Genomic DNA, 17,111 nt, shown 5'->3' with positions numbered 1-17,111 from the left:
CATGATCATTCCATTCCTCTTTGTTTGATGATTCGCTGAAATGCGTTGGAAGTCAGAGAGTTCCTCTTGGTCATGGCGAGGACGAGCACGGGTTTAGTCTCAGGGCGGAGCGGAGGGAGGCTCCTCTGCCGGCTCACTCTGCATCCGCCCATGGATGTCCACGTTTCTGTGTCACTGAAATTAGATTGGGATTATTTAAATGAGTTGTTTGAGTGTAACACATATTCTATAAATTCAACTGTCCTCAGAATCACCACTTGTACATGATGGGTCTGTCTCTATCCTCCATCCTGATCTGCTGCCCGGCACTCCTCTCCCTCAGCTGCACGTTATCCAAGAAGAAGTGGTTGGACTGGACGGGTCTCTGTGGTCCTTCATCACCGCCTCTCCTCTCTCTCCTCAGCTTCCTCGTGATGGTCTGAAGCAGGACGTCCAGACTAGACAAGGAGATTTCAGGGAGACGAAACTCAGGAGATCTCTGCAAAGGAAAGCAAGGGGAGAATATGGTGAGAGTCTTGTGTAATCTTGAACAGCTTTCATCAACTTGTTTTGGTTTTTGTGGTTTTCCTTACACATTTAGAGTAGAGAGGATTGTCTATCCAAGGTCTCCTGTCCAGTATCTGACCTGTAAGGACTGGCGCTTTGCTTTCACAGTCTGTGGTCTTAGCCGGGGCTGCAGCTAGGCTCATGGCAGATGGAGATGTGTGGTGCTGTAAAGGCCTCTGGGGGTCACAGAGCTCCGGTGTTGGTTTGCGTTGTGTTATTGGTGGCAGTACAGACAGAGGCTTCAGTGGTTGGGTTTCATTGACTTGGTCTAATTTTAAGCCTACATGAGAATTGTTTTTATCGTGTCTCGTTTCTTCATGTTCAGTAATCGATGGATAATTTTTGTTGCTGATTTCTGATTCATTTTCCCTCAAACAGCTCTTTTTGTCCTCAACCTTCTCCTCCTCCACCTCCTCCTCCTCAGGCTCCTCAGGCTCCTTGACGGAAGCCAGAACAGGCATCAGGTTGATGCTTAGCCTCATTATATTCCCTGATATCTCACATGTATTAGAGGCTGAGGTTGTGGCAGATCTCCTGGCTGGTGTGGTAACTTTAATCTTCTTTAACTTCACAGGTCTCAGTCGGCGAAATGATTGAATTTCTTCTCCCACGATGATCGGGGGTGGGTCTGGTTCAGGCTTTTGTGTTTTCATTGTTTCGGCCTTCCTCTCTTTCCCCATTCCTAAAGCCATTAAAAGAAAAAGAAAAAAGAATTTCCTCTGGAACGTCTTTCACAAGCCCATCAGGAAAATAAAACTAATCCACAGTATATTCCACGGAATCTGCCTCCCGGACGTACGCACTGTTCGGTCTCCATTCTCTGCTGCAGCACTTAGACAAACTTAGAGCAATTAGATGTCTTTGTGGCAGGCCTATTAAACTGGCTGTTATGGCAACCAGAACACAAACTCCATCCAAACCAAATTAAGGCAAGAGTACATTTATAATTCTTACTTTAAAATAAATCAGAGGGGTCAAAGCAGGAGCCATGTTTAAGTACGAGACTCCACTGTGTGTCTGCTTATGAAGATAATAAAAGTGAAAAGGGTTTTAATGTAAGCCATGTTTGATATGGGGTTTTAAAGATCCTCTATGTAAAAGAGGAATGACTCTGTACTTTCTGTTCTCCTGTCACGCATGGATGCATCATGTTGGATTTACTACATTTTGAGATAGATAGCCAGCCAGAATGACAGACAGACAGACAAATTAACAAACAGATAAACAAAGAGATAAACAGACAGACAGACAGACAGATAAACAGACAGATAAACAGAGACGGAGTAAGCCCTCTTGTCTTTGCGCGTCTCTCTGCCATGACGTCACTGTTTTGGTTCGCCCCTCTGTTAAACTAGCAGCCTGATCTTAAGGAGTCGAACATATTCTGCAAACCTCTGTTTGTTGGTCCTACTGACTTGTTTTTCATCTCTAACGTTTCACAAAGACCCGGGCAGGCTTCTTTCTTTGAAAATGGTTGTTTTGTCAAGTAACGAGGAGCAGGATTTCATGTGAGTGAACGCTAGCTCCTTGGTTAGCATTAGCTTGTGTTGTCCCGCTAAATAAATGATAATAAAAGCCGGTGTTCGTTTACGCTCGGTGGTTCAAGTGTCTGACCTGATGTGAGCGAGTGAACCTGGCGTGTAATTGTAGAAAATTAGGTGAAATTGTAAGCGCTAATTTAGCGGAGCTACGTGTGTACTAGCTGTGGGGTGTTGCTACTTTTAGCTGCTAACTATCGACCGACTGCTATACAAACCTATGAGGAAGTTTAACTTTAAAGGGGTAAAGAGAGATAAGTGAGCGCTACTTCGTTTAAATCCTTTATGTTACAGTGGTTTAACTTAATGCTCAATTTAGTTTCACGTCACTTCACTGAGATGTACATGTAATTCTCATAGATATATAGCTACATTAAATCTATATCTATAATGAGACAGAATAATATAAACATGCATCATGAAGACAAACTGTGTATCGGTTTTAGTGTGCACTTTGGAGCAAAAGTGAGGTATTTATGTTTAGGCTTTGGTCTTATATATATATATATATATGTGTGTGTGTGTGTGTGGTTGCTGCATAAGTCTGTCATGTTGTGAGTTTAAGGTTTGGCATGCTTATGTGTAAAGAACAAACTTCATAGAATCTGTCAGAAGCATGTTCCTGTAGTCTCACTAACCTGCAGACTAAAGGCTAAAAATGTCTTCAGCTGCTCCTATTGGCCACTGACAGGCAGTAAAACCAGCTGAGGGGCGTCTCACACACACAAACACACACTGGCCTACATCTGCAACTGCACCCGTGACATGTTAAACTCCCTCTGGAACAGTTTGATCTGTAACCGTCCAGCTCGGTCTCCATCTACACTATTTGTTGTCATATTAAGAGCAGCGATGTGTAAATTTGTTCATCCCAAAACACACTCTCGTGGTTGTAACACACTCACGCACGCTGTTTCTTCTCCCAGCCTGATAGAGGAGCGTCAGTGTGTCTCCCTGCCCAGCTCTCCTGCCAAGAAACTGTCTCCCCCCAAGAGGAAGCAGTTCTTCATCAACCGAGCCATTCGCAACTCTGACCTCATACCCCAAGCCAAAGGCAAGAAGGCCCTCCGCCGGCTGGAGAACAGTAAGATAATCCCATGATGTCACCCAGGCAGGAGGCTGAACGACACCTCAAGCCCTTAAACGCCAAGTTTGAGTCCAGCCAAACGCTACCATTGCTGAATTGGCAAATTCACGCCTCCTTCATGGCTGATGGTCTTACCCATTGGTACAATCAGCTGGTGTCGGTGTTCAGCTGGACTCCAAACTCTCAGCCCCTCCCATCTTCTAATCTACAGTTTGAGATGAGCACTTTATGGTGGCGGACGTGATGAAACGTTTGCTACAAATAGATCAGCAACAAAGTGTGTGAATATGGCGTTTCTTCTTATTTAAACACCTTTAAGGATTAATGCTTACATCCTAAATGTTCCTAAATGTTCGGTGTTTTAATACATTTAACACTGTGTTCTATCTCTTATCTCTTTGTCTGTTTTTCCAAAAAATAAACCCAGCTCGCTATCTTGCAAACCTTCTTGAGAGGGAGGAGTGCTGCAAAGATGAGCTGGAGGTCTGCAGTAACCCGTCCATCCCCTCCATCTTCACTGAGGCCTGCACCAATGGAAACTACATTGAGGTAGGAAGTGTAGGTGGGGAGGGAGGGAGGCTGTGGGCAATGCAGCAGGAATGGGGTTTAGTCTGGGTCTAGTTTTTGGACAGTGTTTCTGTAATTAACACGCCGGTGAGCTGAATTTGGAAAGACTTAGCTCAAACCTCAACCCTCAACCCAGCAGAAACTGCAGTCAAGGTGGCAGAAAGTAAAATGAAAAGGACAGATTTTGAGAATAAACTCACAAAATTTTAGTTAAAGGTGAAACGTAATTCGTTGTGTCACAAAAAGCCATAGAAATGGGAGCGACTATTAATATAAGCACACTAAATAAAGCCTGTGCGAGTTTAATTCTCCTCCTCCTTCTCCAGCCTTGGAGCGACTTCATGAATTGCTCGGGCGAGGAGCAGGAGAGGCTGCTGTCCCTGCTGGAGGAGGACGAGGCCAAGAGGAAGAACACCAACCAGCCCCTCGCCGACCAGAGGAACGGTAAGGATCCTCCATGACGCCGTCTGAGCTCACGTGTGTCATGCTGGCGGCTGGTTTAAGTGGAGCTCTCCTCTCTCCACAGTCAATCCTGCCTTCACCGCTCAGCACTGCTTCCAGAGAATCGACCGCCGGCTGCGCGTCACTCTGAGGAGGAAACAGATCCCCTTGGTGAGTTTCCTGTCTTCACGGAGGCTCTGGTCTCTGGTCTCTGGTCTCAGGTCTCAGGTGCAGCTCTCTCCTAACCTGCTTTTCTTTCTCCTCTGTGTTTCTCCGTCCTCACAGGGAACTCTGGAGGTGCTTGAGGAACGCCTCCTGAGCTTTTTCAAGACTCAGCCTCGCTCTGTTTACACCACCAACCTCAACAGCAGGTACAAATCTCTCTACTACTTTCTTTCTCTAATCTCTAGACTCGATTTGCACATATTGAATGTTACACAGAAACATTTTAATGCTCACAGTTCAGTTATTGTCTCAATTTTCATTTTTAATTTACATTACAGTATTATTTCCAACCTGATTATTCTCTCTGACAAATGGACCCTGCTAATGCTTCCTCACCTGGAAAACCACTTTGGATGAGATTATGTTAAATCAGATGGCCCAGCTTAAGGAAATGAGGTCGTTGCAGCCGAGCGGGTCGTAATGTTTCACATAAATGACCTTTATTGATCCACATGGAGGAACAGGGTCACTCAGGATGCAAATGTGATAAGGTGGTTGATGATGGAAAGTGATCTCTCTCTCTCTCTCTCTGTTTTTGTTTGTGGTTCAGCTTTGAGAGGCTGCTGCTTCACGCTGTCTGCCAGTACATGGACCTCGTCTCTGCAAGTGAGTGGAAGTTCATCAGTACGTACAGACACATCAGAGTATCAGAGATGTGAGATGTGATGTACCAGGCCAGATTTGGATTCAGATAAGAAATCAAATACTGTTTGCTCGGCGGAAAAGGTTTCCCTACCATTGTCATTTCAGAATTATTGATCTGTGTGTCAGTCATCCAAAACCCATAACGGTTTAAACAGGAGACACTTTCTCCAATAATTCATGTAGCCAGGTTGCACTTACAAATCCAGCCAGTGGCATGAGTGTGATCAGCGTGTGTGTGTTGACCCACAGGCTCTGACTGTAAAGGGACTCGTCAGACTGAGGTGGTGAACAAACACGAGGAGTTTATTCCTCCTCGCCTGCTGCTGTCCGCCTACCTGGAGCGCCACACTGACTGTGAGACTCAAAGGTTGGAAGAGTCGCATTAGAATTCATGAGATCGACCTTGCAGTTTAGATTAGTGGATTTACAAACTGAAAGGGCTTATTTATCAAAAGGATCAAACCCATTACAGGCAAATACAGATTTAAAAAGCTCAGCCAAATTTCACAACAGATTGAAAACAAGTGGGCGCTGTGCTTTATGAACGGCTTCCCCCGACATATAAAGGAGGAAATACTATAGTAACGCTTTCAAATCAAACCCTCACAGAGCCACGCAACTAATGTTTATGAATTAGGGAACATTTACACTTACTGACACTTGAAATCTGTCCCTGTGTTTTATGAATTACCCAATAAGTGCTATTGTGAGAGATTGGACTGTACAGCTGTTTGCCACATGGTGTCAGCGTATGAAATGTATAAATGCATAAAAAGAATGAACTACTCACCACTCCCCACTCCCATACATCAATATCATATCTGTTACTTTCAGGTTATGCTCATGAGTATAGTCAAATAGCCGATTCACCCGGGTTTTAAACTGGAGTGAATGTAAACTTAAGCTTTATGTTTTGATTCTGTCCTCTGACATGGAAGTGGATTACTTGTATTTCCCAAAGTATCCACTGTGTGGTGCTGCGGGGTCACAGTATGGAAGCGACATCACCACTTGAGCCACACAGGCCTTTGCTTGTTTGCTTGGACTGTGACCTCTGCACAGATGATGTCATCGTTTGTATTCATTTGCCCCATGTCATTGCATTTGACCTTTACATCCCTAATGGTTTTATAAAAGCAAAAAAAACCAAAAAGAAGCGGGCCAGTATGACATCATGATATATCTAACAGAACGCATGACTTTGATTAATCAGATTTATTCAGCATATCACACTGACTCCTCTCATACTGTATATTCATAACGGTACAAATGAAGAATGAATGCAACATTTACTTGGAATCTGCTTCCACTGTATCAAGTCTGAAATACACAGTCGTGTCCATTCTGTAAGGAGTGTGTATGCTAATAATGAATTAATCATGAGGTGCTACAACAGACGAGCGTCACCGCCTGAAGAGCACAGCTGTAGGAGTAGAAGCATGAATAGTTAAAGCCTACACACACGCAGACCGCCTCGCTTATCATTGAAGGCGAAAAGAAATACGGAACGTCTTCATGTCAAATGTGTGAAATGATTGTGTACTTGCGATGTGAAATAAGTCTTTGATCATTATCTCTGCATTAGGAATGGGAAGGGAGCTGTGATTGGTACAATTTCAGGTTACGTTTGGTAATTAGATCATTTTCGTTACGCTATTTGTGTACGAGTTCTCTCAGTCAATATTCGAAGACAGTTTAACAGCAAGGTGCTCAGTTTACTCGACCTTTTAAAGCCTTTTTGTTTTTGCATAAAAATGCTTTTGAATTTGATGGGGAAAACCTACTGAGCTTTGACTCAGGCATTTTTCACATCAATGCTGGTGTCATCATTTCCAGCCTCCAGAAGCACGTATGCCTTACACATGCATGTGACACGTTTCTGTGATTTTTCTCTACATACAAATTTGTAAATTTGTACTTGAACTTCTTTTGGAAACCTGTACCTGTACATCCGGGCTATTTAAGAATCTTACATGTGCTTTCTTTCGTACTGTCTAAAGCAGTGGAATACTACTTGATCTGATGGTGCGTTTTTTTGTCAACAACCAAAGTTTTGTGTGTTTTGTTGTGTGGAAATTTCTCAGGCTTACAAATTCTCACTCTGAATGTCACATGATGTCATTTAACATCTTTCTATATACCTGTATGTAAATATTCAACTGGAATGATTGACTTGTGCCAAAAACACAGATGTTTGATGAAATATTTAATGTATGTGCATCTATTTATAATTATCACTGCAGCTATTAAAAGGTTTGGTGTATTTTTCCTTCTTTCCTCTTTTATTTGTGTGTTTCTTTCTTTGTAACACGTCTTTTTCTACCACCGTCTTTATCCCCATCTTGACCCTATAATGGACATAAATATGACACTTACTTTGTGTTACTATAAACAATTACTCCTGTCTAAGCGACAATGTATATATGAAGGAATCTGATCTTTTAATGAAGACATACAGACGATGTGTAGGAGATTTTTGTAATGAATAGATTTTGATTCGAATTCATTCCACTTGGTGGCACTCTAGTACAAAGAATGATAAAGTGCCTATATTTTACTTAAACATAATACAATGTGGACATATGGTGTGTAGTTTCGTACTCAAGTACTCTTTGTAATATAATGAGCTGTGAAGTAAATTGTTATAAGCAGCCTCAACAAAATAATGTACAAAAAGGATGTAAACAATTCCAAGAAGCGTTATTTACGATGTCTGGTTATTTAATTAAACCACTTATAGCTCCAAAGAGGCCAAATCATCTATGCAGGAGTCAAAACAAAGTCCAGAATGAGTCAATATGTCAAAAAAATAGGACATTAATGTGACCTGTTAATCAGAAAGAGTAAAGGTTAAAGAGCCTTTACCACCTCTGAGTGAGCTGTTTTGGAGATAAAGGCTGAATAAGTGTAATTGTATCTTTCCGCAGCCAAAATTATTTGCGTAGACAGCGGCTCTGATGTGTATTTATGCAAATCTATCTCAGGCATTGTCCGGAGGTGGTTTATATTTGTCTCCTCGGTCCTGTAACAGGTGATGAGGCAGAAGGGAGGATCATTTTTCTCATGTTGAATATCTGGACCTCTTTGTTTTAGTAAACAGCTGCAAGACTAAAAAAGGCTACCAAACAGTCCGCATGCAGACTTAGGCTCATTAAAAATCATATTTGGAAACAGATTCAGACTATGAAGCTGGAAAAGACCATTTCTGCTTTCATGTGTCTGTGTCTGGGTGACATCTCTGTCTTCCTCTGTAAGATGTACAGGTTTGAGTCTAAATGTCACTGTGGATTAAAGCAGCAGCTAAATGTAAACATGAAGGTGCCTCTCTTCTTTAAACATTGATTCATGACTTCCACTCCCACATACTGTACACAATGACTAATATGTAACCTGCCTTCACATAATGATTCCCTGCAGTGTGAGCTCCAGAAAAGCTTGTTTTGTATGTGTAGTTTGTGAAGTCGTCGTATTTTAAATGAGAGTGGATTGCAGAAATTCAGTCATTTGATTGTGAGCTTGTCATATTTCTAACTTTGTCATATTTTTTACCCTGGAAACTTGAGATAAAAGCAGTGAATCATGTTGTGTCAGCAGAAACCGTTATCAGCTCCATGTTCCTTTACTGTGATGTGTTCACTATAGATATTTGCATTTGACAGATTACATCTCAAACTCACTTGTGCGAGTGTGTGAGTGTGTACAGTTTGAAAGCGCTCAACATCTATTCTGAAACTTAAAATCAGGTTACGGTGATGTTTCTGTGGGTTTCCCCTGCAGGCAATTCCCACTAAAATGTACCCAATCTTCATTATGAATGAACGAATGAAACAGAAAAGAAAGATTTGGTTCATCTAAACATAAATAATGTTTGCTTTCAGACAAACCATCGGAAGTGGGAGGTTTCTTCCTCCCATTCCACCTCCTTGCTGTAGGTGCTTTCCATCAAGGGGCTGTCACCAAGAAGTCAAAACAGAAGTGACATTACTTTCTATAGTAAAGGTCTAATTCAGTACACACATTACCATGCCACAGATTTAGAACGGTGGTTACAATACATGTTTCTATGAATGGCATGGACAGTATATGCCAGCCAATCAAACATCAGTGTGACCATTAACTGTCATATAAAGTAAATTAGCGTTGTTAAGTTATTTCTGAAGATAATAGTGCAATAAATGTAGATAAAGATAAGACAAGAGAGAGGAGGCTGAAGTTGCTTGGCTCTGATGTTCTGACAGGTGCACTATGGTCATGCAGGTTTAGACGCTACAAACAACAAATAGCCAAACAGAAGATGCTACTCTGTGAAGCCAAAACTTGATAAATGAATATGTTGCTTGTTTCCACTTCATGCATTTCATTTATTTGTATTTATTTATTATTTATATTCCTCAGATGTGCTGTCGTCAGTGGCTCTCTCCAGCCTCCACACTTATCAGCTCTACTCCAAGTCTCTAAGGGGCCGTTGATAAATATATTGCAGGCGAACCAAACGTGCAGATGAAACCAAATTAACTCTGATCTTATTATAAATGTATAAACGAGCTTTTCCCCGCACACCTCCACCTTTTCCGCCTCCGGCCCGGCCCCATGCTCCACACACACGGCCCCCTGCTGTGGGTGGGGGTGTCTCCCGGTGTAATGGGGTGGGGGGGGTGGCCCCTGCTGATTCACAGCTCAGGAATTTGCATCTGATTGCTGTTTGTCAACCAATAATGTGAGTGAGTGTGCGGACCGGAGAGCGTCTCCACGCCTCTGTACGCTGCGGGCTCAGAGCCACAACTCTGAGAAGAACACAATTACACGCGAAAGCCCGATGCGTGGATATCATGCAGTCACATGAATCCACTTTATTTCTAGCCGATAAACGCCGTCGCAGCAGCAGCAGCAGCCGCCGCCTCTCCTGCGCCTTCGGCCGCCTTTTCCGCGGTGTGTAGCCGGGGGAAGACTGGATTCAGACGGGAAAACTGGAATGTTTCTTCCGGTTCCAGAGGGTGTAAAAAACAAACGGAAGCCGAGTTGGTAAGTTTATTTTCCGTCTTTATTTCATTTCGCGTCGCGTTCATCACCACGGCGTGTAACAGTGTTGGGTTTTAACGCCATATGTTCACATTTCTCCTCTGCTTTACTGCCGTTTAACGCCGCGTGTTGTAGCGTTTTTCTTTTTTTATGTCCGCTCCGTTATCAAATCGCCTGATCGATACTCTTATAAAGTAGCCATATGTCACCCAAATGGATGTTATTTAAACTACATATATTTTTAATCACATGAATATAATCCTAATAGTCGCTGTTTAATTTTTTTTGTAGCTGGTTATTCGGTATTTGTTGTGGATTTTAATCGAATTTCAGAGTGTAGATAGAAGCTAACTAGCCGTGTTTGCTGTCAGCCACGAAAGGGTTAAACTGAATTACGCTTTATATCGCTAACTCGTCGTTTCTGTTTGTTTGTATCAACCATGGCGTAACTAACCTTCCTTTACAAACTGCGTGTTTACCATTTAGGGTGCGTTTTTTTCCGGAAATGTCCCTAATTAGTGCCCAGTAAAGGATAAAGACTCTTTTAATGTACTTATCGGCGAAGAATTGACATTAATTGTGCCGAAAGTGTTGCTAGCCTCTCTGCTAGCGTCAACGTCATCATCGTCAACTGCAGCATGACAACAAACTAGGATGCAACTGATAAAGTGTTGTATAAATATCATAAATAAAGTCATACAGGTTTTGCTGTGGATGTACAGTATTGACAGAAGAGGCTTTTTTGTTCAGAGCTTCAACAGATAATCTTGTGGGGGAAACACAAACAGGTTATTCAGGTGCTGAGTGAATGTATTTAAATAGCTAAGGTCAGAAGTTTAAAGGTAATATGAATGACAATTTAGTAAGAAGCACTGAATTGATGTTATTGAGGTAGCTCTGGGACTGAGGGCTTTTTCTTCTTGTTTTGGGTCTAAATGTTGCAATCTGGAGGCACTTGTGTGAAAAGGAATCAAGATTGTGTATATAACATAAGTTGAAACCCTTATTTGGTAAACCTTTGTCAATGATTAGATGCATATTGATCAGCTCCTAAAGATTGACTCCTTGTTCCCTGTGATAAATCTTATACAGCAGTGTTATAGTGCAGCCATATACTGTGTATCTATAGTCTATAAGAGATTAAAAGACTGACTCGACAGTTTACTTTATGTAGGGGACAGGGAAGTGGTAATCAACCTCCCCATACTTGTGTTGGCATGTTTTATAGTGTCATTAAACATATATGACTGTGTCACATTAGTACATCCTCTTGCCCTTTAATTAGATAAAACAGCTGCTTTATCACAGCATGTAGAACTGAACTTTGGCCCTTTGAAGTCACATCTACATTTTATTTAACTGATAATCTGTCATAGCATGTAGAAACTATTTTTCTTTAAATTGATGCATGTTTTTACGCTAAAATGTTTAAGATTTCCTTTGTTCCATTGTGGAAGAATGTCTTTTCTCTGTTTGATATCATTGCAAAGTAAATCCTGGTAGTTCTTGTAAATGGCTGAAAAGACAAAATTGAAAAAATAGTCTGTATCCCCAGCTGTAATTGTTATTCCTTGAATTCAGTGACACAAATCTGCTCTTGTGACTTGCGTCGTCGATGAAATATAGAAAATACATTTACTTCAGAGTGTTAAAGGGAAGTTCTGTCAACCATAATGTCATAATGGGTGAAAGCAGAGGCAGCTGAACGTGCTTGAGGAAGGAGAGCTGAATGAAATTTGCAGCTGCCAGTTGTTGCATTGGCATTCTGAGCCTTTCAGTAAAGTAACAGTATGGCAATGTCGTGTTAGTACCGTGTCCGGGGGGGACCGTGTAATCTAGATCAAGGCAGCAATCATCTTATATGCGTTTATAAATACAAGAACGGGTATGGATATGTACTCTGGCAGTTAACATGCTACCTGGACTTACTCACAAGTGCTGAGGTTGTGTCTGGATTCACACGGGCGGCATCCTTCAAGCGGTGGGTATACTTTGGAGGTAGCAAAAACACAACAGTGGAATCGATTAAGAATGTCTGGAGTGTGATATGGATGCCATAGGATTGACTGCATTAGTACAGTAAGCTGGTGGTAATGTTGACACCAACCGGGACAGCAGACACTGTGCTTTCAGTCTGAGTGGTCTGAAGAGCTCAGATGATTCTACACCTGCATATGTTACAAGGCGGAAAATGTGTGTGTTCTAATGGTTTTTGTGCTGCTAATAAACCTCGCAGCCACAACCAAAACAGAGCATTTGGTTTGTGGTTGGTGTTAGTCTCTCACCCTGCTTTTCAACAAGTGGCAGGGGAATGGGTTGAGGGAATGCACGGGGCGCCATAACAGTTGGCTTTAGAAGATGACATGATCCTAAAAAACAGCTATACAGCGCACAGGCACATACTGTACTATATAGACTGACCCGGCAGTTTATTAAGTACACCTGCACAATGGCGTCCGACAATCCCAATAAAGCACGTGTTGTTCAGTTTTTGTTGACAGTGCTTCAGAGGGATGTCGATTCAGCTATGTGTCCATTTACGAGGCTGTAGTTGACGGCGGTGTTTGTTGTTTTGGAGACGCGTTTATGAGGCAGACTAAATGCATTTCAGGTTTAGTACAACACCAGCAGGAATGATAACATCAGACCATCAACACCTCTCTGGTGCCATGTCAACACAAACTAAACATCATATACAAGACCTTTAAATCAAAGATAAGTGTACTTCATTGAAGTTCTGGGTCTACTTTAGAGATTTGATGTCACCATTGTAAGTATTTGAACATCAAATCTGGCAGCAGGTGTGAAACAAACCAGTACCAGCGTTGTTCCTCTAAAACCCCATGTTTCATTTTATACAAATTTACCCTGACTGTGTAATCCAGATGACAGGAATACACTTATGAAACATCCTCGGGGGGTTATGAAAGCTTGTCATTTTAACACTCGGGCGGGTTTTCTCGTTGGCTGTAACATCACAAATCAATGTGGAAATGACATGTTGAAACCTGATGTGGCCACCAAAAACCCAAAGCAGGAGGATACGAAGTGGAACGGCACGCCATGTGTCAAAGCGGAGGTTGTCTATTGACCAAGGGTAGGAAAGTGTGACACATAAGAGTATCTGTGTCTATCCAGCCTGATAATGAGACAATGAAATTCTTAAGAGACTATTTTCTGACCCTAATTGTCCACACACACAAACACCCCTCCCCAATCCCTCAATCACCTTAGAAGCCAGCCTAGAAGTTGCCACACTAATCTGTTTGGTCCGCTGCGGCATATGGCATCGTCCCCTGAACGTCCGCCGGCCAATCGTACCAGTTCAGTCTTTCCAGTGGGGCGCAAATGCAGCAGGGTCAGGGGATTTACATTGTGATTGGCCCCTATTGTGGATTAGAAACGTATGGTAGGCGATCAAGTTCAGGTCTTAAAAGGCCTCACCGCGCTTTTTGCATAATGGAGGTCGGGCCTAATGAATAACACACCTTGTTGTAAAAGCAGGTTTACATATGAAAGGCGCTGGTTGTTGCTGTTGATTTGGAAAGAAAAATGACGGGGATAGAACCCAGAGTGGACGTCTGAGTGAATAAGGATCCTCGCAGTCCTGGTTGGTAAGACTTGAATTGAATACATGAATAGGATGGCCTGGGCTGTAACCGGTTTACATCAAAGTTGCAATTACCAATGTTTGTCTGTCTGTCTGTCTGAGGGTGTTTCCATAGTTGTGATGCCAAGAATTACCTCTCATTGTGTGGAATAATGTTGTTGTTAGTGTCAGCCCATTAAATTAGTCCTGCCGCAGGTGAAACACAGGTTGGATAATACAGTTTGGCTTGTGGACATACGCATCCGTCTCCTCTAGTTTTGGATGTGTGTTGGAATGTCTCCCGCGGTCTTGTTTGACACGACTTTATCTTGTACCGTCTTTCCATAGACATGCAAATCTGCCCCTCTGTCCTGCCTCCGAATCCTAACGGTCCCGTTTAACCCACGTTGGTAGCAAACACAGCCAGAGACTTGTGTATTTGTTTTCTGTGCTCGTCACGTCAACTCATCACTGCCCCGTCCGTTCCATGCCAGTGAAGCAGGTGTGTGAGCCGTCTCCCTAACGTCTCTGACAGATCCACCACGTTTCGCACCTCATTGTGTTTAGTTTGTTCCCTGCTCGTATCCAAACACACACCGGGCGGTTTTGTTATTTGAGCCCTTAACAGACAGAAATCTGCAGCGCTTCCTGTCATCGCTGGCACCAGAGCTCAGCCTGAGGGGTTATGTGAAGACAATTTGGAAGCAGCAGCAAGTGTGATATGAGCCTGCTGGTTTTGCCTCGCACCATAGCTGAGTGAGCAGCCGTCACAGGCAGTTGCCCACTCAACTGGTTACTAGCTGTGAATGAATGACAGATAAACCCACAGAGACGAGACAAACTGGTTTGTTCTTATCATAAACATACTTTGACTTTACAGCGAGCGCCGTTTCTGCTGTCGTCTCTACACTTGCGGCCCACGCCACTGCTCACGGGTGTGGGTTTTGGCTCAAGGCCCACTTTGTGTCACGTCAATGTTTCAGTAATCACTCAGCCTAAATTTCATTTCAGTGAATGCGAGTCATGTCTGCACCCAACAAGTTTCACTGCCGCCAGCGTAAGAGGCAGCAGCCTGCTCCTATTTATGACGTGTTTGCTTTGAGTTCTTCTACTGTAGATGTTTACATTTCTCAAGTGTTTGTCCAGCACGTGGAGCTTTAAATGTATGATCCTGCCAAAAAAGTCAGAAGCAGTTGTTGATTCCCAGCAGTGGCTGATGTTGACACGGGCAGAGAGAGGTCTGAAGTTCAGGATGCCCCCGGCTGTTCCTGACCCGGGCCTGATAACAGACTGAGGCCTTTCAGTTTACAGTGACGGCTGGCGTTGCGTTCAAGCTCAGCGTCCTGACACCCAGATCTATCCTGGTACCTGCCTAGATACCAGCACACAGCAGCAACACGCCGGCATGTCCGTCAAACCTGCAGCGTTGGTGTTTGATATTTGCAGCTGCTGGCGTTGGCAACCTGCCCAAGCACTCGCAGACAAATGTAATCAGAGGCACTGTTTTGGTTTAGAACTGAGCCTAAACATACACGTGCCGCATGATCACGTGTAGCTGCCAATTTCTCTTAGATGACACGGTAATCATCTGCACATAGAAGTCAATGGTTATGGTAGAATTGAACATGTTTGACTGCGTGTTTGCGTGTGTGTCGTGTGTGAAGCTCTCCATCTAAGATTGTTCCAGTTTGCCACTGTTGCTGTGCAAACAAAAGACTTGTTTGTCAAAGATCACAAAGCAATGACACGGCCTTCCCGTCATCGCTATAAACCAACAAGTTAGTCTAGTTTGGGACGTTCATGCCATTCAGTGAACATGCAACCCCCCCCCCCCCCCTACCACCCCCACACCAGAGGAACCATCATCATACCATCAGTCTAGAGTTACAATAGCAGCTCATGGAACTCAGCGAGCACTAACATGTAGGCGGACTCGCCAATCTGTCTGTTTGCACATATAAGGAATTTGACTTGGTCTTCGAACAGCACAGGATGGTGAGAAAGTGGAATATAAAGAATTTTGAAGTAGAATTGAGGAAATTAACCCTTCTGAAGCAGCACATAGGTCCTTTAATCAATAGCATAAGTTGAATCATTTTAGACACTCGTACTGCTTTAGCCTCCATGTGCAGCGAGCGAGGGACTCTAACTCGGGAAGGTCAATATCCAAGAGTGAGGCGGCCGGGGGGGTGGGAAGCCAGCAAACATTCCTACTGAATCAGCAGAGACATTTTCTTTCTTCAAATATCAATACCTCATGACTCCTCCTCTGGATAGATGACTAACCGCCCTGCAGCCGCGCTCAACATGAGAGACGCTTCCCCTTCAGGCTGCCCACGTCTCACATTCGATATTATACAACCGTTTCCGTTTGATCCTCATGCTTGTTTTGGATGCTCAGCGTCTCTCTCAGTTTCAGAACGGAGAGAAAACAAATTCTCCTCCAAAAACAGGCGGGTGGCACTCTTTTTGATTTTCTGCGGCCCAGACTGAACCTGTCAATCATCTCGCTGCCAGACTCCAAAACTCCCAACACCAAAATCTCCCTCATAATTCTTCGGATCGATGGAAATAACCCTTGTGCGTCAGTGTGCTGTCAGATAGACAATGTAGCAGCAGTAAGTTGTTTGTTTGTGTCGTCTTCTCCGGATCCTGGCTGTATTATATTTAGTCCAGTTTACAAACCGTTCATTCATTCATTAGATCGATCAAACATGCAGCCATAACCATCCTCACTCAGATTGTTTTCGCTATATGGCCACTCACATTTACGGCATAGCTGGGGCTAATCAGATTTCACCGGCCGTGTCGCCCTGGCCGGGTGGAAGAGGTCAGTGGGAAGTGCGTGACCAGCCCAACGCGACAATTCTTCAATGATCTTGTTGTGGATTGAATGGGGCCTGTGTTATTGGCCCTGCGAGGTAATACTGCAAGGAATGTGAGAGAGGGACGCATAATCAAGACCAGCACCACCAATGACCCACTTCCCCCCTTTTTACGCCCCTGTGTGTGAGTGTGTATGTGTTTTGCATCTTTCTTTTAAAGAAGAGATGGTGTATTGCTACTGTTTGGCGACTCCCCCCTTTGTTGTCCTTTTGATTTACGCTGCAGATGAGACAAAAGGTGCCACCCCGGGTTTCATCTCCCGTATCGCCGTGTTGCTCCTGAGGGCCAAGATGGAAACTGCAAACAAACGCAAGCGGCAACACGTTTCATTTCATGTCATACATATATTGCGGGAGATTAAATCCAGCGGGAGGGGAGCAGATCACAGACGCTTCCATGTTGATGGTTTAACGCCAACAACACAACCCAGACGATTTCAGGCTTTAACACAGAGCAGTAAAGCTGTAATGTGCGCGGGTAAACACAGGAAAAGGGCCAATTTAAGATATTTTGACACCCCCGTTTGAAATAGTGAAGCCGTGCGTCGACAGAATTTGGCTCACACGTC

At 43.4% G+C, this 17,111-nt stretch overlaps 2 protein-coding genes and 1 long non-coding RNA gene across 5 annotated transcripts in view; 2 read left to right on the top strand and 1 right to left on the bottom strand.

Moving 5' to 3' along the window:
- Positions 1 to 34: 34 nt before the first annotated feature.
- LOC143003104 (uncharacterized) lies at positions 35 to 3,132 on the bottom strand. Of its 2 annotated transcripts, none has more exons than XR_012963833.1 (4): positions 2,994 to 3,132; positions 573 to 1,228; positions 255 to 478; positions 35 to 174 (listed from the first exon to the last, which is right to left on the bottom strand). It is a non-coding gene; the product is annotated as an uncharacterized LOC143003104 (long non-coding RNA). The 2 variants fall into 2 exon arrangements; XR_012963834.1 differs by having other exon boundaries at positions 2,990 to 3,120.
- Positions 1,855 to 6,633, top strand: r3hdm4 (R3H domain containing 4). The gene is made up of 8 exons (XM_076153608.1): positions 1,855 to 2,054; positions 3,011 to 3,168; positions 3,599 to 3,720; positions 4,065 to 4,182; positions 4,265 to 4,350; positions 4,465 to 4,550; positions 4,955 to 5,010; positions 5,299 to 6,633. The coding sequence occupies exons 1-8, from the start codon at positions 2,017 to 2,019 to the stop codon at positions 5,433 to 5,435; spliced, it is 801 nt and encodes a 266-aa protein (XP_076009723.1). The 5' UTR covers positions 1,855 to 2,016; the 3' UTR covers positions 5,436 to 6,633.
- A 3,118-nt stretch (positions 6,634 to 9,751) lies between these two features.
- Positions 9,752 to 17,111, top strand: part of arid3a (AT-rich interactive domain 3A) — a 32,372-nt gene continuing 25,012 nt past the window's right edge. For both annotated transcript variants that reach the window (XM_076152986.1, XM_076152985.1), the window contains exon 1: positions 9,752 to 10,071. The gene's annotated coding sequence lies outside the window, so the exon portion shown is untranslated. The remainder of the gene's footprint in view (positions 10,072 to 17,111) is intronic.

Source organism: Genypterus blacodes, unplaced genomic scaffold (genome assembly GCF_046128005.1).
Source record: "Genypterus blacodes isolate CSIRO-AG114 ecotype Tasmania unplaced genomic scaffold, CSIRO-AGI_Gbla_v1 ptg000058l_1, whole genome shotgun sequence".
In the NCBI taxonomy this organism is placed as follows: Eukaryota; Metazoa; Chordata; class Actinopteri; order Ophidiiformes; family Ophidiidae; genus Genypterus; species Genypterus blacodes.
Note: the sequence above shows the minus strand (reverse complement) of the source record. Positions and strands in the feature narration are given on the sequence as shown.

Bases quoted from the DNA above. Each gene is read 5' to 3' on its own strand.
- r3hdm4 (XM_076153608.1), top strand. From the start codon at position 2,017: ATGGTTGTTTTGTCAAGTAACGAGGAGCAGGATTTCAT. The intron at 4,351-4,464 runs GTGAGTTTCCTG...CCGTCCTCACAG, and splicing joins GGAGGAAACAGATCCCCTTG to GGAACTCTGGAGGTGCTTGA. The intron at 4,551-4,954 runs GTACAAATCTCT...TTTGTGGTTCAG, and splicing joins ACCACCAACCTCAACAGCAG to CTTTGAGAGGCTGCTGCTTC.